The 22,604-nt window shown below is 45.2% G+C and overlaps 1 protein-coding gene across 1 annotated transcript in view; it reads left to right on the forward strand.

Annotated features, from left to right (window-relative positions):
• Positions 1–16,369, forward strand: part of OVCH1 (ovochymase 1) — a 33,714-nt gene extending 17,345 nt beyond the window's left edge. The window contains 7 exon segments of the mRNA XM_076328597.1: positions 272–372; positions 374–482; positions 644–769; positions 1,209–1,257; positions 1,566–1,781; positions 15,531–15,588; positions 16,198–16,369. Of these exon segments, the coding sequence (XP_076184712.1) occupies positions 272–372; positions 374–482; positions 644–769; positions 1,209–1,257; positions 1,566–1,781; positions 15,531–15,588; positions 16,198–16,369 (831 nt within the window).
• The last annotated feature ends 6,235 nt before the right edge of the window (positions 16,370–22,604 follow it).

Below are 22,604 nucleotides of genomic sequence, written 5' to 3' on the forward strand. Positions count from 1 at the left end.
GCTTGTGTTTGCACAATGAAGCAGTAAGCCTTCACTCTAGGCTCAGGAGGTCTACATAAATCGTCCCAGCAATCTTCTCGACTGAAAAACGGAGAAGTGGGGGATTTGTCTTCAAAGTCCTCGCACTTTGTTTGTTTCTTTTCATGACTTATTTTGAGCTTGGTCATTGCTTGTGGGATTTTTGCCCTCTTCCTTTACAAGTATGCTTTCAGGATGCAGTCGGAGGGCAGCTTGTTCATTCTCTGCCCTGAACCCTCTGCCCTGGTCACAGGTGAGGCAGATGAAAACCATCACGCTGCATCCCCACTTCAACATGCTGAGCTATGACTCTGACATTGCCCTGGTGCAGCTAGACATCCCTCTGGAGTACAACGCTGCTCAGGCCAGTGTGTCTGCCCAACAGCACAGAGACGTTATTTTCATCTTCCCTCTGCACTGTGTCTGGATGGCGGATCATCGAAGAAGGTGGCTCTTCTGATTTTGCATGTTTGCCTATTATGAGCAGAACATACATTTTAACCTCATATTTTATTCTTCTGCCCAGACCTAACCTCGAATTTATTTCCCAAGCAGATGGGAACCAAGCTAGGCCGTTGCAGCAGACACAAGTGAGCGGCTGTGTGGTGCTCAGTTGCTGGCTGAGGTTAAACCACGACAACTTGAGAATGAAATCTGTGATAGAAATTACTACTTCAGTCACCCTGGAGGGATCACAGCCAGGATGCTTTGTGCTGGCTTTGTTTCTGTGGGAAGCCAGGACTCCTGCCAAGTGAAGTAAAAATAAAGGTGAGCGCTCTTGAAGGTGTCTGCGTATGGATGTTGGTAGACCATCTGGGGGAAGCGACTGGGGAGGACAGAGGGGAGAACAGCATAGAGCAAGTGATAGTTAAAAGCTCCACCAACTTGCTGTCCCTGGAGTGGACAGTACTTATAAGAACAATAGAGGCAGTCGATCTGTACAGGAGACATACGCAATGTGCAGTGTTGCTTGGAAGTGGGACCACAGAGTTTAGTAATCTTTCTCTGGACTGTAATTTTCATGAGACCTGCAGAGGAGAGGATGTTCTTCCCTTGCACTTCCCAAATCCCATCTCTTATCCCAGTGAAACACTTCCCATTGTAGCTTGCTTGGAAACCCTTTCATAGCACTCTTTTGTCAAGATAAACTATGAAGACTTCTATTGGTTTTATAAAACTCTTGTATTCAGAGCACTGTTCAAAAACTAACTAATGTCCTCGAAATCGTGAGGCAAGCAGGTAAGAACAGCTGAGTAAATAAAAGGCAAAGTAATTCTGACTGAGGCACTGTCAAGCTAAAATGCAGGTTCTGCTCAATACCGCAATCTTACGGCAGACTAATAAATTATGTGTAACACTAAAGAGCGCTATTCAATCATATTTTGTCTGCAGCCTGTGCTCAGTCTTCACTCCATGCTAATAAGCAAGCCTTTAAATCAGTCTTTTCATTCCAGGCTAGGGCTGAGTTGCTCCAGCAGCTGCATGCCCTGTTCTTGCACAGAGGCTTTTTCTTGGGCAAATCTGAGCTGTGACAGCTCTCTTCTTAGCTGCAGCAGTGCAGAGGCCAAACGAGATAACTGTGAGTCCTCTCTCTTTTGGTTCCTGGGGTGGTTCTGGTGGCCTCTTGGTTTGCAACAAGGAAAATGAACCATTTACTCTATACGGCATTGTCAGCTGGGGTGTTGGCTGTGCCAGCCCAAAGAAACCAGGGGTCTATTCAAGTGTGAGGATTTTCCTGGACTGGATAAGACTGCTGATGAAAGGTGAGTTTTCTTTGTCTAAGTGAGATGAGTCCTGAATGTAACCCCTTTGTATAAAATATCTGAAGTGCATTGAGGTTTTGTCTAGTAGACTTTTTGAGGCAACTTAAGAGGAAGAAAAAAAAAATCCATGTATTTCCTGCAGAAAGTCTCCACTTCCTCCTCTTCCTCATACCTTCCCCCTAAACAAAGCTTACTGGAAATCAGAATGGGAGTTTTGGAAGCATAAGATTTGTATTTAACACTTCTGGCTCTCAAATTGAATATAATCTTTGGACAGATACTTTTCTCAGTAAAAAGTGGCTGCTTGCGAAAATGCTTACCAGCCCCACAGTTTGGGCAGAATAATTTGGGACAATGCTGTAAACTGAACTTGTGTGTGTGTGTATCTAGATATAATTAGCACCACATTCAGAATTCTGCAGGATAAATTTTGCCAGAGAAAGTGCTAGAGAAAGAGTAGCATATGCTAGTGAATAAGGACTGACTGCATGAAAGTGATGGTATCTTACAAAAGGAAGCAGCTCCTGTTCTTAAACTGGGGGCACTCTCATGCAGAGAAATGAGGGGAGAAAACCTGTTTGAGGGGCTCCACATGAACCCAGCATTGTCATACTGCTTCCCTGCACCAGCTCGCTCTCTCCTCCTTTCCCAGAAGTTTCTTTCCTGCTGAGGCTCCTCAGGTCAAGGTGAATTTGGCTTTATAGTTTCATTGGCAAATGGAGAAATCCAGCACTTCAGCTTGTTTCATCTGATGGGATTTGAGAGATTTCAAAGAACCACAGATAGCTTCAGGTCTTTTTTCCATGTTAAATAAACTGATCTGTCATTCTAGAGAAATATTTCACTTTGGCTCAAAGTAGTTGCACTGGGAAACTGCTGATGCAAAACCTTTGTCTTCCAGAGCTTTATCCCTCCTTCCCCGCATGTGCACATGTACAGCCAAGTATGTAATTCTCCATTTAGTGAATAGCTGTGATTGTCCCACAGCATTTCTTAAGAAAGAGGAAAGACCTAATCCTGGACAGAGTTTTCATGTTTCTGCCCATCCTATATTTTATTCTATTGCTGCCAGCAGAAAATGGAGGACTTCTGCTAACAGGAATAAATTTAATTTTTTTTTCTGTATCCCGAATAAAGTGTGCTGCAGTTATGAGCAGGAACTTAAAGGATGTATTAAAGAGCACTTGTGGATAATGCTCCACTTGCAGGTCAGATGAGCACTTGGACTCTCCTGCTTTGTGCTGCAGCTGCTGGTCTTTCTCCCTTGTGGCATCGTTCATAGTCCCACACTGACATAACAGAAATGTTAGTACAGGTGCCGACTAAGGGAGAACTTTCTTCTAAACTAAAACCAGTTAACAAAACAAATTATCACTTGTATGGTAGCCAGACCATCCCCACAGATAAGCTGGGAGCTGGCTGGAGACCTTCCATACCCTTGGATCTGGCACAACTGACTGCTGACCACTGACTGTCTGATGGCTGTAATGGCTTTCATGGATTTACTGTAGGTCAGGCAGTTTATGCAGGGAATTGCTCAGCTCTGTAGCTGTAAATCTTTCCCAGAGGTGGAGGCTGTAGCATTGCACACAGCTTTTACATATGGCTTCATACAAAAGGTTCAAAGCCCTGTGAGGGCTCTTTGAGCAGATACTGACCATTGGGCTCCTTTATCTGACCTTCATATGATTGCCTTCCTATTGTGGGAAGTGCTTGGCCATGCTGACCGTTCCCGAGTTTTGTATTAAACTGCCTGTAAGCATGCTGTGCCTCTCCTCAGATGCTGAACAGAGCGTGCTGCAGGGAAGCGGCAGTGCACCAGAGACCTCAGTGCAGAAGCAGCCAGCGAAGCTGCCCACAAAGCTGACGGGAGAGGCATGCACACAGGGTGACTGCAGAACTGTGTGGAGCTGTGGCATGCCAGAGGCCGCAGTGCTTGGCTTGCAGAAGATGGTGGAACTGGTTCAGTTCAGGAGCAGCTCTGGGTAGAGCCTGGTAACAAGCTGGAGTCTCCTAACATCTTGGTTGCAAGTGGACAAAGGTCTCAGGATTTTGTCTTGGGAAGAGGTGTGTGTGTGTACACACAGGGACAGGGGAGGGAGGGACAAAGGGAAGCTGGTGAGCAGAGCCAAGGGAAGAAAGACTGTTGTAGCTAGAAGCAGTGGGCTTGCGTGGAGGAGCCAGGGGTCCATTAACACTGATGCTGCAGGTTTCCTGTGCACTTGGGTATGTTGCTTAATCTGCGCTCTCTCTCCCTTATCCTTGGAATGAGGTATTGTTTTGGTTTTTTTTATCTTCCATGTTTTGGACTGAGTGTCTCAGAGCAGGGACAGTTACTTAATCTCTTACGCATGTACTTAGCATAACCAGAGCTGTGGTCTTGGGTGAGGCACTCTGTCAGCTTGCTGCTGCTTTTAAAGCACAGCAAACAGCCCTGCCCTACTGATGTGCCTCCTCCTGCCTATTAAGCATTTAAATCTTTCTCCACATCCGATACTGTGACAGTGTTGGAAGAAGACTGATGGAGAGGCTGAAGTACCCCTGAGTTACTGGGTGACACTAGCACTGGCAGCAAATTGGAGAATGCTGTTGCTCACGGGTTTAAAAAGCAACCTGTTCAGGAGGGGATGCGCTACCGGCTCTGCTTGCAGACTTGTGCTGTAGCCAGGATGTTGGCATGCAGTGTGTGCTTTCCTCCTCTTCCCACTGGCATCCTTGCTGGTGCTCCAAGACATCACACCACTGAGATAAAAATAGGTCCCCCGAAGTGATAAGCAACAGGAGGTGGGCATGCTTTCTCTCCTCGGGAAAGTGCAGCACAGCAGCGACTGTGGGGGCATCATTAGCACAGCAGCTCCAGGGCTGGTTAGCAGGAGCTGGAAACGCACGCAAGGCTCTTGCCTGCACTGGAGCAGGCTTGTCTCAGCTGAGCTGCTTATCACTGGGTGAGCTCAAAGTCATGGCAAGCGCGTGGTGCTGTAATGATCCGAATTGGGGTGTCACTCTGAATGTGAAAATGATTTTTAAAATGAACCTAGAGACAAGTTTTTGCAGCTCAGCCCAATGGGCTTTACCCCCTTCCAGACTGCTGTACCCACACCCGGGCTGCCGTTCCCTGCTGTCCCCTGATGCAAGCACAGGGCCCATGTCCTCCAACAGTGCTGAGTACATGCAGGAGCCCTTGCCTTGCCTTTGTGCAAAGCTGTGTGATTTTAACTCATTGCTTTTCAACCTAGACTGTGGTGGAAGAGTTTGGTGTTTTGTTTTTGTTTTGTTTTTTTGTTTTTAAGGCCAGCTCTCCTGGAGGAAGGGTACCCTTCCCATAACTCAGCTTGGCCGAGCTCTCTTCCACTGTGGGTTAAGCCAAGTCATGCTTTCCTGTGTGTGCCTTCTAGCCAGCGCTGCTGTGCAGTGCTGTTCACACTGCAGCACCCTCCTCAGGAAGCAAATATTCCTCATCTCCCTTCTGGATTTGAAGGATTTCTACCCAGCGGAAGGACTCAGCTCTACCCTCTCTGTGCTCTCAGCGTCCCGTGCAGGTACGCAGAGACACGGCGTGGTGTCAGCATCCAATCTGAGCAGAAAGCTCATAAATGTTGGTGTGGGAGGAAGCGCACTTAAACAGAATTTAAGCTGCTCTACAGAGGGTATGACTTTAAAAATTGCTGCCTTGGGAGGCAAACAACCCTGTTATGCTTGGTACTAAAGGGACATACAGTTCTCATTAGTGATCTTGTTTTCTCTCCTCCTGCTCTGTTACAACCACTCAGATGCTTCCAAATATTTCCCTGTTGATTTGGTCTCTTATTTAACAAGTGTTTAATCTGACTGCACTGTGTGTGCATGCAGATACAGGCTAAGCCTGCTCTCCTCCTGTGTTTCTGGAGAACCAGAGAGTGCATAGACAAAAGCATAGTATTTCATAACTCCTGTCAAGGGCTGGTCACAAGGTCAATTAAAAAAAAAAAAATTAGATTTCTTCCTCAGCAGTGACTATTTGAGGTTGGTAGGCCTGTTAGCCCAGGTACTTGACCAACCTGTTATCTGTTTATCTGTTTTCCAGGTATTGGTTCAAAGCACAGCTCAGAGCAAATTTGCAAGCAAGTCTGCTTTCCCCTAAGGCCTGGCAGCTCACTCTTTTATGCTGCCTAGCTTGTGTCTGCTGCCTGGGTCTCCGAGGCTAAGGTGACAGGGCTGCCTTGTGACCATGTACACTTTGAGGACTCCTGCAGGCTTGTACCAGCCTGCATGCTGGAGCCTAAGAAATGATCTAATTGATGGGAAGGGGTTTTAAAAATGTATATCAATAATATATATACAAATATATATATTTAATCTGTCCTATGTAGCAGATCTGATAAAGCTTTTTATCAGATCCATTCGTTTTGGCCTTTCCAGTGGCTGCAGTAGCTGTGCCTTTGCCAGTGATATCAAGATATTCAGACTTCCAGCAAGTCCAGTAATACTGGGGCAGGGCAGGGCCGGGGGGGGGGGGGGGAGAAGAACAGGTTTAAAAAAAAAAAAAAGAAAACTAAATATTGGAAAACCATTTCCCACTAACTTTATTGACCTGCTAGACTATCTTCAATCATGGGCAGAACTGGAAGGTTTTGTAAAAGCTCTTACTGTCTTTTCTTAATGCTTTTATCACTGAAGTGCACATTTATCCACAGAATGTGTCTCAGAAGTGGACTTAGAAGAGCCCCGGGGGTTTACCTCTGCTCCTTCCTCGTCACGATACGTGGGAAGCACAGAGTGCTCTTGGATACTCTGTCTCTGAAGGGCATGGCAAAGATTATAGTAAAGCATCTGTCAATAACATCATCACTGAACTGCCAAGAGGAGTTTCTTGGGATTTATGAAGAGAGCCAGCAAGGAAGAAAAGTGCTAGGTAACAACAAACGATCCAGCTGAGGACACTCAGTCCTAGAAATCTCTCACTTTCACTTGGACCAGCTTCAGAAAGGGCTTCCAGCCCCAGTTGCATGGCTCCAATGTGTGGCAACCTTAAGTTAAGCTTCAGAGCCCAGGCTGTAAACCTGGCTGAAGACCTTAATCCCTGTGTCAGTGTGTTGCATTGACCTGGTAGGAGAACAGCCCCCTTAGTACACTAAGATATAAGCTGTGGTATTTGGGCAAACCCTTATGGACACTTGTTTATATAAGTGACTTGTGACCTCCTGTATTGGCAGCTTCTTATTCAAAGTCAACCCCCTTTCCTCCTGTCCTGGTTTCGGCTGGGATAGAGTTAATTTTCTTCCCAGTAGCTGGTATAGTGCTGTGTTTTGGATTTAGCATGACAATAATGTGATAACACACAGATGCTTCAGTTGTTGTTAAGCAGTGTTTATACCAAGTCAAGGACTTTTCAGCTTCCCATACTCTGCTAGAGAGGAGGTGCACAAGGAGCTGGGAGGGGGCACAGCCAGGACAGCTGACCCAAACTGGCCAAAGGGACATTTGCTGGGGGGAGTTGGCCGGGGGGCAGCGATCGCTGCTGGTGGACTGGCTGGGCGTTGGTTGGCGGGTGGTGAGCAGCTGCATCACTTGTTTGTTTGTTTTCCCCCTGGGTTTTGTTCCTCTCTCTCTCTTGTTGTTTTACTTTTCATTATGAATTATTATTATTATTTTATTTCAAGTATTAAACTGTTATCTCAACCCACAAGTTATCTTACTTTCGCTCTTCTGATTCTCTCCCCCATCCCACTGCAGGGGCGGTGTCACACCCCACCTGCAGGAAGGGGAGACTGACTAAGATCCGCAAATCCCCTCGGTGTGGATTAAGGTGAAATAACACTTAAGGTCCAAAAACAAACTCCAACTTTAATGGCACAAACACTTCTATAAGCATCAACCCTCTATGTCTTAATATGTAACACAAGCTAAGTGGCTTTGTGGTGAGTTGAGGTAGGCCTTGTATTACTTAACAGCATCAAGAACAGAGAGCAAGAAGGAGGAGAGAGAAAGAGAGAGAGAGAGCTGAGCAGCGGGGGGGGGGGGGGGAGAGAGAGACAAAGACAAAGAAATCACCAGTCCTGGATCCAGCGTCGGACCTGCCAACAGGGGGTGTCGGTGTGGAGAGTGTCCCCAGGGGGCTCACGTGCGCCCCTATTTATTGGCTCCAGCCCAAGGTTTCTAGAGTCTTCTCTCACCCCAGCTCCAGGAGTGGTTGAGACATTAGTCAGTCAAGGAGAGTGACACCGGGCCCCTCCCCGTGGCTGGCTTCTGGAGCTTTCCCTGGGGCATTGTCTGTGCTTACAGCACAGACACGTGGGCCTCGTCCCTTACAGGTGGGCGAAGGCTAAGCAAGCGGCTGTGTGGTGCTTAGTTGCCCACTGGGGTTAAACCACAACACCTCCATACCCTCTGAGACAATGACGTGAGATGCAATGACGGTATGTATTACTTGCCTCTTGGAGGTGGAGTGGATGACACTGAAGCGTTAATGTCTGGGAAACAGGAGTGTGGCTCTTTATACCAGAAAATACATTATCTCCTGTGCAGAGGGCTATGGTCTTCCTCACCCTGACCCTGCTGAGGTGCAGTCCGGTCACTGAGACACTAGCCTAGACGAACGCAAATGCAATCCACAGAATTAAAGCTAAAATAAAATGAAAGTGAGAGCTTTAATGCTCTTTACTGGAAAGTTTAGATTTCTGTAGGCCTGTATGTCTACATGTGGTTTGCTCATGTACTGCACACTGTGCAGTTAAGTAAAATCTAGTTGAAGTGCAGTGTGGCAGGGAGCAGGAGCACATCAAGGTTACTCCAGTGAGTTGGGTCATTTCAAAATGCATGGAGGAAATGAGTTTTGCTTCCTGTTTTAAAGGCTCTGTATACAGAGTAGGGGAAAAAGTGGAAGAGAGAAGATGCAGGGCAGTAGCACACTCCTACATCTGTTTGAAATGGCAAGTCAAATGCCAGCTTTCTTGTCTGCTGTACAAGCTGCGTAGTATATAAACATTTTTATATATAAAGAAAACCAATCTCTACCTTCACTGTATTGAGGTCTTGGGACAGAAGGGAGGACCATCATGCCTTTATGTACACAAGTGATAGGCTTTAATTTAGCTACTAGCACTGAAACATTGTAGAGTCACTGGAGCGGATTCATAGCCATGAAAAATACAAAACAAGGTGTCAATATCTGAAGGGGTAAAGAATAAAACATGCTCTACTGTACAAACCTGAGAAACCAATTTTTTTTTAATACTGTGTGGGGGTTTGATTTAATTCTTCCCCCTCCTGCACACAGTCATTCTGAAAAGGATCTAGAAGTACAGAGGAGCATGACAGGTATCCAGGGGTTGGTCTGGCTCTCTGCGGGGAGAGACTAAACAGACTCAACAGGCTGGAAAAGACAATGGAGGCAAAATGCAATGGCTTTATAGACTGCTATGAATGGCACAGAAAGGTGACTAAGGAATGCTTAGTCACTAATTTTTGCAAGGTAAGGAGTAGGGACATCAAAGGGAAGTATCAGACAGTAACTTGAAAGCAAAAGGAATTAGAACTTGTTGGCACAAAATGTAAATGGGGAGGGGAGGAAGGAATAGGAAAGGAGTGGGGGAAAACTCATGAAGGCTAGATCTTGCAGAGATTTTATTGGGTGTGCTGAAGGATTTCTGACCTGTGAAGATGTTCCTTCTCCCAGCATCCCCTCCCAGCTCTTCAATGTGTTTCTTTCTTCCCCTCCCTCATCCCCCTTTATTCTGCCTCTGTATAGGTTTAATTTATTGTGATTACAGATGTTATAAACTAGTTATACAGAAGCATTTCTCCTGGGTAGATATCAACACTGACGTCCTGGTAGACAAAGTGTGGTGGAGAAATCCACCACCAGCCTTTGGGAGTCCTGTGGGTGAATTCTAGTGTATGTGTTCTCCAAATATTTTTAAAATGAAGTGATGCCTCTGGAGAAAGTTTCTGGATAATAGCTATTCTGTGTAGACCTTCATCCTCTTACGTCACACCAGTGGTGATGGCTAATACTCTAGGGAAGAGGCCCTATTTGACTTCTGTCTGGGTGTAGATGAGGGCTATGTGCATGATCATCATAGCTCTCATATAAGGGAAATAAGCTGTTTTTTCCTGACACTTGAACAAGAACACCCTTTTGTTACCAAATACAGTAGTAATGCTTCCAGACGAAGACCTTTAGGGTAATGGAACATGCTAGGAATATTTTTTTCATTAAGGAAAAAAAAAAAAACCAACACCCACCAAATCTAAAGTTTAGCATGTCAGTTAATTCTGGGTTGGGAGTGAAAGGGCAGGAGAGGAGAAAGATAGAGGATGTGCTAAGGAGCTCTTAGAGCACTCCACAGCTACCTTCCTCCAAGAACTTATTTATAAAAGCACACAAAAAAATTCTAAAAGTACAGCTGAGAATAACAGTTTAACTATCATAACTATTTATATGCAGGACAGAGGAAAATACTCTCAGAAATGGTGCCATCAGTCAAACTTTTCTCTGAATAGGAGTCTGATAGATAGCTCCCTGGAGCGTCCTCCAGCACACAGACTCGCTACTATGTAATAGCATTTGTTATGGCTGGCAGTTTTTCAAGGTTGGGTATATTAAACTAGATTCCTATGTCTATTTATATGCCAACATATTGAAACAGCCTGTTCAGGGTTTTTTTTCCCCTTCTTCTCTAGAGCCAGTGAGCAACAGAAGTCAGTGGGTGCCTGTCTTTAAACGAAAGTACTTTTTTGAGGAACCTAAAACATAGACTTGGGTTTTAATGTCAGCATGAGCTAGAACTTTACGATGATGGTATGACAAGGGAGAAAGAGGCTGGAAAATTGAGAGCCAGAAAGTAACCTGAAAACAATTTAGCGTGCTTAACAACTGAAAGTACCTATCAGTGGAGATGGAATAATGGCAAAAATTCCCTGTCCCATCCCATTTTCAATTTAAGTCCAAGAATGAACCCTTAAGTAGTCTAGCAATTTTTCAGGACAGATAAAGCAAATGAAATGCCTAGCCTCGTAGGTAGACTTTGGGCAGCTGATACTGTGCAATGAACTGAACAAATCCTTGCTGGCTAGCAGTAGGGCACTTCTTTGCAGGACAGGGACTGGAGGTGCTGCCCGCTGCCTCATCAGGAGGTGACTACCTAGCAGCCATGTTACTGGCACCGAAGCATCTCTTAAATGTGAATAGTTCCTCGCTTTTCTGCCTTTCCACAGAGTAACTTGTATGACTTTTGCCTACATTTCTCAAATGGTGTTTTTACAGTGGTGGTGGTGTGTTTGGCTTTGCTTCTAGCTGTGCTATGCGGTACCGTGCAGTTGTGGTTTAACCTCAGTTGGCAACGGAGCACCACGCAGCCACTCGCTCACTCCTCCCCACCCCCCAGTGGGATGGGGGAGAGAATTGGAAGAGCACAAGTGAGAAAAACTCGTGGGTTGAGATAAAAACAGTTTAATAATTGAAATAAAATGATGATGATAATAATAATAATAATAATACTACACAAAGCAAGTGATGCACAATACCATTGCTCACCACCCGCCAACCGATGCCCAGCCAGTCCCCGAGCAGCGGCCCCCCCCGGCCAGCTTCCCCCAGTTTATGTACTGAGCATGACGTCACATGGTATGGAATGTCCCTTTGGCCAGTTTGGGTCAGCTGTCCTGGCTGTGCCCCCTCCCAGCTTCTTGTGCACCTCCAGCCTTCCCAGTTGGTAGAGCATGGAAAACTAAAAAGTCCTTGGCTAGTGTAAGCACTACCTAGCAACAACTAAAACATCGGTGCGTTACCAACTGTGTTCTCATCCTAAATCCAAAACACAGCACTGTACCAGCTACTAGGAAGGAAATTAACTCTATCCCTGCCGAAACCAGGACAATATCCACCCGTTACTCTATACCATCTGTGTCATGCTCAAGTCTCATATTTTCCAGTACATTTTCATTAATCACCACCCCCCCTTTTTTTTTTTTTTAATATATATATACACACACACACAGGGATATCATTCCCTTAGTCTGTGGGCCATCCCTCTAAAACGTTCGGTGAGTTCATTTAGTCCATGACTTCGGGCTCCATCTGTCATAATAATCTTTCAGGGCAGGAAAAATGGAGATGGTATGTGGTGTTGGATTGTTTCATGTTGAAGTCAGTTCTGGTACCATCATCACTGTGCTTTGCTTGGTTTCACTGAAGTTATTCTTCATTAGTCTGGGTGATTCTTATTGTAATAACATTAGTATGGCATATAATATTATTAGTATTATTAGTATATCTGTGTATTATTAGTATAACTATTATAACTATAATTAGTACTTAACATCACATAATTCAGATCATTGGCTATTCTCACCCAAAATCAAATCCCCTTGAGGTACACATTGGACTTCCCCATCCTTCTGCTTTATATTCTCTCTCTTGAGCAAAAGAAAGCTGACTCCTAATAGCCGAGGTACTGGTCCGTACAGGTGAGGAGTAGGACCTATCCTCTCTGAGTTGCTGGATCTCCCGGGACAGTTTTTCGGACAGTTTCTCCACAGCCGAGACGAGGGAGGAAGAGAGACTTTCCTCGTATTGCCGGAGTTGACTAGCCAATTCATCCACTGTTTGTTCCTTTCCATCTTTCCAGGTCATCACTGCCAATGAATTGGCATATGACGATGGTGAGCTCCTTATAAACTTCCTCCACATGGGTCGTGTGCACTTGACTTCATCTGGATCTTTGGATAGTTGTTCATTGTTCAGGTCATCATAAATCACCTCCAGCACAGCTAATTCTCTCAGAAACTGGATACCCTTCTCCATGGTGGTCCACTTGCTTGGGTGACATATGACATCTTCCTTAAAGGGATACCTTTCCTTCACGCTTGACAAGAGTCGCCTCCAAAGGCTGAAGACTCGTGTCCCTTTTCCAATTGCTTTGTCAATGCCCCCTTCCCCAGAAAGGGATCCCAGCTGCTTGGCTTCCCTGCCCTCTAATTCTAGGCTACTGGCTCCATTATCCCAGCATCGGAGCAGCCAGGTGACAATATGCTCACCTGGACGGCGGCTGAAATCTTTTTGTATATCTCGCAGCTCACTCAGGGATAGAGGTCGGGTGGTCACTGCCTCGTTTATGAGTTCTTCCTCTTCTTCCTCCCCGGTCAGCGGCCGGCTCTCCTCCTGCTGTTCTCGTGATGGCCCTTCTCCAGAGTCGTCTGTCTCGTACACTTCTTCCTCCAGCCCCCTTTTAGAAGTAGTTTCTTCCTCCCTTACTAAACGAGCCGACTTCCACTTCCAAAATTTCTTCTTGTGTACAGGGGAGACTGATACAGGCACAGGCTGGTTCTTTGGTTCAGCTGCAGGGCGTGTTGCCGGGGTCTGAGTGGCCGCGGGGCCTGTCGCCGGGGTCTGAGTGGCCACAGGGCCTATTGCCGGAGTCTGAGTAGCCGCAGTGCATGTCACCGGGGTCTGAGTGGCCGCGGGGCCTGTCGCCGGGGTCTGAGTGGCCACAGGGCCTGTTGCCGGAGTCTGAGTAGCCACAGTACATGTCACTGGGGTCTGAGTGGCCACGGGGCCTGTTGCTAGCGTCGGAGTGGTCGCAGAGCGTGTCGATGGGGTCTGAGTGGCCGCATGGCGTGTCGCTGGGGTCGGAGTGGCCATAGGGCGTGTTGCCCAGGTCTGAGTGGCCACAGTGCGTGTCATTTTACCATCAGATCCAGAGACCTTCTCTTCCCTTTGAGGGTACTGAGTGGTGATGAACAGGGCTCGGTAGGCATGGGCCAGGCCCCAGCACGTTGCAATGATCTGCATCTCTCTGGAGTTGCCAGGGTGACAGCATACTTTGTCCAAATATTCTACTAACTTTTCAGGATTCTGCACTTGCTCAGGGGTGAAGTTCCAAAACACTGGGGGTGCCCATTGGCCTAGGTACTTGCCCATCCTATCCCACACACCCTGCCACTCATAACTATCCAGTCTTGGGGCAGATCTCTGGATGATATTCTTAAATTGCTTACAAACTTTAGACAAAACCGAAACAATATTCCCAAGAAGTATTAATAGAAGTATCTTAACTACCCAAGGCTGTTCAAAATACTGAAAAGTTACTGTAATGAAGGAGGAAACATCATAGAAGAAGGTAGTGACACTGCCATTCTCTATTTCCTCTGTAAAAAAACTCTCAGAAAAGTCACTGTAATTGCTAGTTGTCTCCACGAAATGGTCTCCGTGGTACAGTAACGGCTTCATTGCGAAACTTACATACCACACTAATGTCAAGGTCAATGTTCTAAAAACAAAATTCACAAGCGAGACATCACTAATCACTGCAGACCACAGCAAACTGCAAAAAACAACACCAATCTTTAGCATGTACAGCCAAAAAAAGAGCACGATGCAGATTATATAAATCAATATCGAGAACAGAGAAACCAACATTGTGACCCACAACTATTAACAGATATAAGTTCCTTAATACACTCCGGTTAATCTGTTATTATCTCAAACCCTTTGAGCCCCACGTTGGGCACCAAAAAGGACTGTCGTGGTTTAACCTCAGTTGGCAACGGAGCACCACGCAGCCGCTTGCTCACTCCTCCCCACCCCCCAGTGGGATGGAGGAGAGAATTGGAAGAGCACAAGTGAGAAAAACTCGTGGGTTGAGATAAAAACAGTTTAATAATTGAAATAAAATTATGATAATAATAATATGATAATAATAATAATAATACACAAAGCTAGTGATGCACAGTACAATTGCTCACCACCCGCCAACCGATGCCCAGCCAGTCCCCGAGCAGCGGCACCCCCCGGCCAGCTTCCCCCAGTTTATGTACTGAGCATGACGTCACATGGTATGGAATGTCCCTTTGGCCGGTTTGGCTGTGCCCCCCTCTGAGCTTCTTGTGCACCTCCAGCCTTCTCAGTCGGTAGAGCATGGAAAACTAAAAAGTCCTTGGCTAGTGTAAGCATTACCTAGCAACAACTAAAACATCGGTGCGTTATCAACTTTGTTCTCATCCTAAATCCAAAACACAGCATTGTACCAGCTACTAGGAAGGAAATTAACTCTATCCCTGCCGAAACCAGGACAGCAGTCTCCTGTGGTTCTCCAGAGGCCTGGACCTGTGGTGAAGATGGTGCTCTGCTCCATTGGCCCTGCTGCTTTCAGCATTGAATACTTGATACTCAGAGTCCAAGGTACAGTCAAGCTGTACAACCACTTCTCTCTAAAGATGAACTGACCTGCTTGACCAAAGCTTCAAGAATAGGTACTTGTTTTCAAGATGCTTTTATGGGCTTTCTGGAGACTTTACATACAGGTGTTGTCCAAACATATGAAAAACCGGAGCTCTCTGAAAGTTCTAGCATGGATAAAACTGACTGATACGCAAAATGCTGAAGCTTGAAACAAGGCTAAAGTGAGTTTGAGTTTTGTAGGATTATGATGAACAAGGTCTGGTCTGGTAGAATAGAAATGTAGTAGCTTTCCTAATTGGTTTGTCCTCTAATTGAACACATCTTTTTCCAGATGAACTTTTAAAATGAGTATTTCAAGGTTCTGCTCTTCAGATTGGCTCTCACCTATGATCCATGCTTTTCCATGGGGGTGACATGTCATATAGGGATTGCCCTAGTCCCAGGTGAAAGTCCATTTAAAACTTAGCATTAAAGCTGAATTTAATGCTCTACGTCCTTATTCTTACCAGGACAAAAACCTGGCAATGCCCCCAAAAATCCCAAGGAGATGAGCTCAGAGTTGTCATGATGCGCGGATGTCATCCTTACAGATCGGGAAGGAATGATTCAGTCACCGGCATACCCCATGAGATACGTAAATGCCACCAGGTGAGCACCCGAGTTCTTCTGGCTTTTGTAGCTCCCACATGAAAACCTGCAAATATCTGTGATGTGGTTTTCGATTAATCCATAGGTATTTCAGTCCATGTTGGAAAACTGGGCAAGTTCCTCAAAGAGAGTTAGGAAAGCTGGGGGGTACCAGTACCTTCTTTCCAGTAAACAGCAGACAAATCTGATACCTCTGGGCAAAGCTCTCATCATAAAGCGTGTCAGAGGCCTGAACGTGGCGTAACTGAGGGGTTAACAGTGGTAATGCTAAACTATGTCACTAAAAATCTTTTGGCACTTTCATTTGTTTCCTTTTCTTCCTCCCTTATCGTGCTTAGTTAGGGTAAGAGATAACTTTCCCTTCACGTGGCAATAGCATAGACTTCTAAACTGTTTGAAAGCTTAACTTCAGAAGTAATGAATAATATGACCAAAATAGATTTGGACCAGTATCCCATCTTTGATTTTTTTTTTTTTTTCTTTTCTCTTTTTAATGGGCATTACAATCCCTTTTGGCTTTGCTCACATTTTGATAGCTATCCCTAGGAAATAAGAACTAATTGTAAAATACGCTGGCATTGTGACTTTGTTCTTTGCTTTGTGCTGCAGCTGCCACTGGAGAATTGTAGCCTCATTAAAATCCATTATTCGGCTTGAAGTCCTGGACTTCTGGACTGAAAGAAATCTGTCTAATTGTCATGGCCAGCTGATGGTGTATGAAGGATTTGGACTAACCAAAGAGTTAATAGGTGAGAGAGAGCTCACCTTAATGCTGGGGTGAGAGAAACAGAGGAGCTGAACTAAGTTTCGTTTGCAGACAGACGGGGAGTTTTACATGGCAGACTTCCATGCTCCAGGAGGGATTTCTGATAATACTTGGAGCTACTTCAGCTAGCTCAGTATCATTCCCTGCCTAGAAATACTGTTGCAATCAAATGTATTGGATGCGAGGTCCTAATCATGGCATGGCTGTGCCTAAGAACAACGTGAGTTTCTCTGGGTTGCTCTTTCCCAGGCTTGAACTTGCAGCATGACAACTTGCTGTGTGTGTCTGAAGCTGCGTGCCAAAGGCAGCAGGTCAAAGCGGTGGGGCCAGGGGAAGGGAAGCATTTCCTACTGCCCTGCTATGCCAGGGGAGGTACCTACCCACCCTGACTAAGGAGCTATTGGCTTGGTTAGGTAGGATGTTGCTGGGGAAACGAAGCTGTGCAAGTACCTTCTCTATTGGGAGGAGAAAGCCTAGACTGAAAATTTAAACTGTTCAGGCACCCGTGGATGCAAGGTTCTTCAGTGCCAGGTCTCAGTTACTCTCAAAGTGATGTATTCCCCAGGGAATATGGATGTCCCACAGTCTTGTGGGCATTGCATAGTGCCTTGCACAAAAGAGCCTGAGGTGGGGTCTGCCTGTCAGAGCAGGGATTTCTTCTGACCAAAGTAGTCCAGGCAGTGGGCACTTGCCACTAGTGATTTGTAGTGGTTATAATGGGCACCTCTATTTTTATGTTTGAAGAACAGACAAATAGTTACCATTCTGGTTACAAGTATAGCAAGCTATCTTCTGGACATGTCTGTAGTCCAATGCATGAATTCAAAGCTCAATGCTGTCATTAAGAGGCTTTTAGAAAGGGAAATTTTTTCTGACACTGCATTTTGCAAGGCTTAGCCCTCAAGAGAAAAAGGGGAAAGTGGAAGGCTCGTGTCCCATCCTGGTCTATTTTGGAGGCAACTTCTGTGGTGATTCTTCCCTCTGTCCCATAAAATCTCGAGGTTCAGTGGTGACAGTGACCTTCACTTCCAAGGCTGAGGCAGCCATGAAAGGCTTTCTCCTGACTTACTCTGTTCAGGATATATTATCTGGTAAGTCTATTAAGATTTTGGGGTGGAAGTGGAGAAGCAGAGCCTAAAGTATGGATGCTATATTTAAAAAAAAAAAAAAGACCAGTGTTATGTAAGAACAAAAAAGCTTCCGTACTGTTTAGATGTTTTCTGAAGATGTTGAGTGATGTATTAAACAGTCTCAGATCTATCTGTTCTGAAGAGAAATGGCCTTTAAGAATAAGAGATCTATTAGTGGTCTTGAGTGCTGATGATTAAATGCCTAAGTAGTGACCTAACTCCTGTGCTCCCCACTATAAACCTGTAAAAAGGAGATAACTAACTTAGCTGTTGCTATCTATATGCCCCTTTCCATTGTGCTCTACAAAACCAGAATCTCCTGTCCCCACAGTCTGTCTGTTATTCCTTCTATAATCTCTCTTCTGCTTCTTCACCTAGTAGGTAATGCTGCTGTTGGGTGCTGCTGTTACCACTGCCCCCCGCCCCAAACCCCGCCTCTGCCGCATACCCAGAGATCCCAGTTAATCGGGCTCTAAGCTTAAAGACCAAAGGAAACCTCCCTTGCTTTCTTGCTTCCCAGGCCAGGATACAGGTGGTGGCAGGGGCGGACAGTTTTCTCTGTGAATAGCACTGCCCTGGCACCATTAAGCAAATTAGGACTTTGATGCCTCAGATCAAAGAAACTTGGAGCTGGAGAGATGCGTCCAGTCTGACCCTCCTGTTTTCTTGGAAGCAAACTGTTTTGCATTTCTAGCGACTTGAGCCACATCTAATCTCCTTCCCCCATCCCCCTTTCTCCTGCCTTACCTGTGCTCCTCACTGCTGTGTGAATGAGCACATCTGCTTGTTCACGTACTAAGCAAGTGTGTCGGCTTCAGAAGTAAATCGCAGCGATTAAATTTCTCATATTAAAATTCATCAGACTTACAGCACCATCAACAGAGATCTGTCTGCTTTTTCACGTGCACACACACATTTCCAAGATGCACTCCAAGCCCTGGCTCTGAAGACCAGGAGGTGCCTTTTCCATTCACCTGCAGCCTGGCTCTAAACTTCTCGGCTCAGGGTCCCCTCCCCAGAATAGCCCTGTAAGCTCCTCTGTGTTTGTGTGCTTCAGGTAAGGCAGTGCTTTCCTTTTAGGTCTGGGACGTGGAAACACCAAGGTTGCTGACAAAGGTAAGACTGGTTTTAACTTTCCACAAAGCTGTTGAGAGGGAAGGAGCAAAAAGCCTATTTTAAAATAAAAAAACAAACCAAACAAAAAACATGCCCCACCTCCTTTTATGCACGTTCTGTACTTGTGGCTTGAGGATTAACCTCTGTCACAGGTAAGTGTGAACACTTGGATATGAGACTGTCACCAGCAACATTAACCATGTCAGTACTAAATGTACTTTATTAATTCAGCACATCCCTATTTTTCTGTATTCACTTTCAATTCCTGCTGCCAGAGCTGCTATGTATGCTTGGAGGAATGAATGCCTACTTCAAAGAAAAAAACAAAAAAAACCCCCACCAAAAAATTCCAAACCTTAGCTAATTCCAACAATCTCAATATGTTGGATCCAAGATCCTTGAACCTGTCTCTGCACTTTGTATGAGGACTTGAACTTTAGCCAAGTTGACCAGCCTGCCTGAAGCATGTTCCCCGCTGTTCAGCCAGAGGGACCCTCAAGGTGGAAGTTTAAAAGCCTCATCAAGCGTCCACATCTTTCATGCTTCCAGCAGGCTCAGTCTCCTCTCTCCCATCACCCCAGGAAGTATGCTGTCAGCCCTGCTCTCCTTCCACCCCAGTGAACTGGGGTGCGATGGTAGCCAGTTTTATTTATGGAACTCCTGAAAACAATGCAGACTATTCCACAAAAACCTGTAATCAAAACATTAACGTGCCTACAACATGGCATTCTGCATTTTGATCAGCTTTGTGGCAACTATAAATGCAAGGCGAAAGAAACATCTATGTAAACACTTTAGGAGCGGCTAATGAATTTTTAAGTTTGAATTTGGCCCATTAGGAAACGTTACCACAAGTGATCCTGTATGTGGGGTCTCAACGTCTGGCCTCTAGATCACTCTTCAGAGTTCAAGTAGTTTCCCAAGTCTATGGCCCTTTTCCTGGTTGAACAGTTCTCTGTGTAAATGGCATATAGAACTTGTGCTTTGAAGCCATGCAAATATTCACTTCAACCAACAGAACTTAAAAGCCAACACTAAGATATCTTCTTTCTCCAATATTAGTAGGCCTGCTTAAGGAATTTCAAAGTTTTTTCTTTGTGATACGATTGTTTTCTCTTTTTCTTTCAAGAATGCCCAAGCTTTGATCTAATTCCAGTTGGAGCCACTGAAATAACATCTCCAAACTACCCTGGCATTTACCTTGACATGCTGAACTGCACTTGGACAATTTATTCTACTTCAGGAAATAAGCTGAAGGCTGTACTTAAAGATTTTGTAACTGAGGATGCAAGGGATTGCATTTGGGATCATTCGAGTGTTTATGATGGACCACATCTCTCTTCAAGGCTTCCGGGTAGGTTGAACTTACATGTTCATTTGCTGTCTTCCTTTTCTGACCCCTTTTATTGAATGAAGGTGACCAAATTCCCTTCAGTTGCAGGGTGTGGGAGGCAGGAAGGAGGGCAACACCGATTAGTGTCTGCATGGCAGGGCCAAGTGGCAGCAAGCTACCTGAGAGCCGTTGAGAGCAGCTCTTGTCACCCAGGGCTTCTTTAGTAGAAGTGGCCTGGACTCAGCAGCTCTTGACTTCCAGCATCATGGCTGTATCTGAGAGAATACTTCTATCAATCCTTCTTTTAAAACCTTTTTTCCTTAACCCTTTGTATCTTGGTACTTGTCTCACTCTGTGAAATAGTTTGAGCAGATGCTGCTGTGAGTACCAAAGCTGCCTTGTGCCATACGGACATCAGGATCTTTGGGTACAGAAACGTTCACTGGAATGGCTTCATGCCTTCCTCATTCTCCCACTGTCTCCCCCCTTTCTCCTCCCATGTACGTAGACATTTAGAGAACTGGTTGTTGAAATAATCTCTAGACTAAAGTATGAGAGATGCTCTCATATAGAGCATGAGAACAATTTGGCCATTGCACTAGGCTTCACCTCTTCAGCTTGGGTAGGGAATGATATTGCATAGGCCACTAGAGATGTACCTCCTGAAAGACCTCAGAGAAATCCTGGCATCCACTAATACCTTTGAGTATCAACAAGCTTGGATTAAAAAATCTGTCCCTGGAAATAAATGTAGGGGCTGTGTCTCAAACTACTTGGCAATGACAACAACTGCAGTATTTTCTTCTTCCCCCCACCAGCAAACTTATGTGGCCAGAAAATGTTTTTTAGCATGTTCTCCAGCAGCAGCTTCCTGACCCTGCATTTCAAACCTGATGAATCTGTGGCATACAGAGGCTTCAAAATCCTTCTTGAAGAGTTGTATCAGCAGCCAACACAAAGTGAGCTGGAACGCAGCAGCCAACGTAAGTAAGGCTCTGGGTCTTTCCCTGCTTATGCCACAAAGCAATCCTGTTGTTAAAATAGTATGGAAGGTTACAGGCAGGGACATTCGTAATGTTTATTTGCTGAATGTGCTTCCCCTAAAGCTATTGTCTGAGATCACTTCAAGATATTCTTCCGTGCTCTGATGTATCCAAAACTGCAGCAAGTTAATTCACTGCTCACCCCAGGCACTTCACATTAGGTCATAGTCCTCATATCTCTGCAGTTCTCACTGTCACCAAGCCAAATACAGAAACGTCCCTGAGGAATGACTGTTTATTTAAACTAGTTTTTGGGTTGGCTTGGTTTTTGTTTAAAACAGATGCCTATTGGGAGGAATGATTGGTCTCAGCATGTAATTGACCTTTGATTAATTAATAACCACTGTCTGGAACCTGACACTATAGACAGGAAGCAGAATGCTAAACAGTTTAATCCATCTGTGCTAACTTTTGCTTGAGAGCTTGTCTGCTTTTACTAGAGGGTTGTGCCTTTTCCTGGGGCACACAGAAGGGGTAGAGGGAGCCTATTATAAAAAGGTTAGTACCCATGGCGTGATCCAGAGTGCCACCAAAAGAGGGAAAATAGGAGATGTGTTATACCTCATCCCTTTAAAATCTCAGTAGGTTTCTCCAAACCAGCTCTACCAATGAGAAGCTTTTAATGGACTTATTTTCTGCTAAACCTTTTTTTGCCCTAGACTAATCCATTACCAGTTTCTGAGGAAAGTAAATACTGTTCACTTCTAGTTTTGTTTCTTTCCTTTCTCATGCTAACGCCTCTTGTGATCAGTGAAAGCTGGTGATGGTGGGATACAGGTTATTTATGCACGGTTTAATTTGCTGTTACTGGAGACAGTTGGGAACACTTTAGTGAACTAATTTTAGAAAATTGAGACTTACTGTAATTGAAACACTTCATAAATATCAGTTTTGACTAAGAAAAGGGGTCAGGAAATGCTTCTTACCTGCAGAATATGGCTTCCTGAAAAATCTGTGGAGAGCTGCTTACGCAGGACATGTTGCTAGCCTGTACACATCTGGGACATCAAGGTCCAAGTCCTTCCTCAACTGGTATTAGTTGAGGTCTTTATTTTTTGGTATAGCGTGTATGGACAACTTCTGTTCTTTTGAAGGGAAAATCAGAGCAAAGTGTTCCCCACTCTCTCCAATACAGACACTTCAATCCCACCAGCAGGCTATTGTGGAACCTTTGGTGGACATGGCTGTCCAGATGAGTCTGGTGCTTGTTTGATGTTGATGCATATTAGTTCATCCAGCTGTAACCAATTTTCTTTAACAAAAAAAAACAAAACACGCCCCCCAAAACAAAACAAAATACCAAAAAAGAAAAACCCCCAAAACCCAAAATATCCTAACAGTGAGGAAATAATTCCAGAGAAAGGCAGATTTCCAGCGGTGTATCCATTCCCTGTGCTGGGGCCTGCAACAAGAACAGAATCGCTGACAGACCCATGTGGGAAGCCCAGGATGGGTGAAAGTGGCTGGTCAACCCTGGTGCCCTGGCTCTGGCTGGCTAGCCTGCAGTATGAGGGTCAACACTTCTGTGGAGGCTTTCTAATTGATGAAAAATGGGTCCTGACAGCTGCACAGTGCAACTTCAGGTGGGCAGTGTCCTCTCACTCCAGAGCATTGAGGGCTTGCTAGCC

This window comes from Aptenodytes patagonicus, chromosome 1 (genome assembly GCF_965638725.1).
Source record: "Aptenodytes patagonicus chromosome 1, bAptPat1.pri.cur, whole genome shotgun sequence".
Lineage (NCBI taxonomy): Eukaryota > Metazoa > Chordata > Aves > Sphenisciformes > Spheniscidae > Aptenodytes > Aptenodytes patagonicus.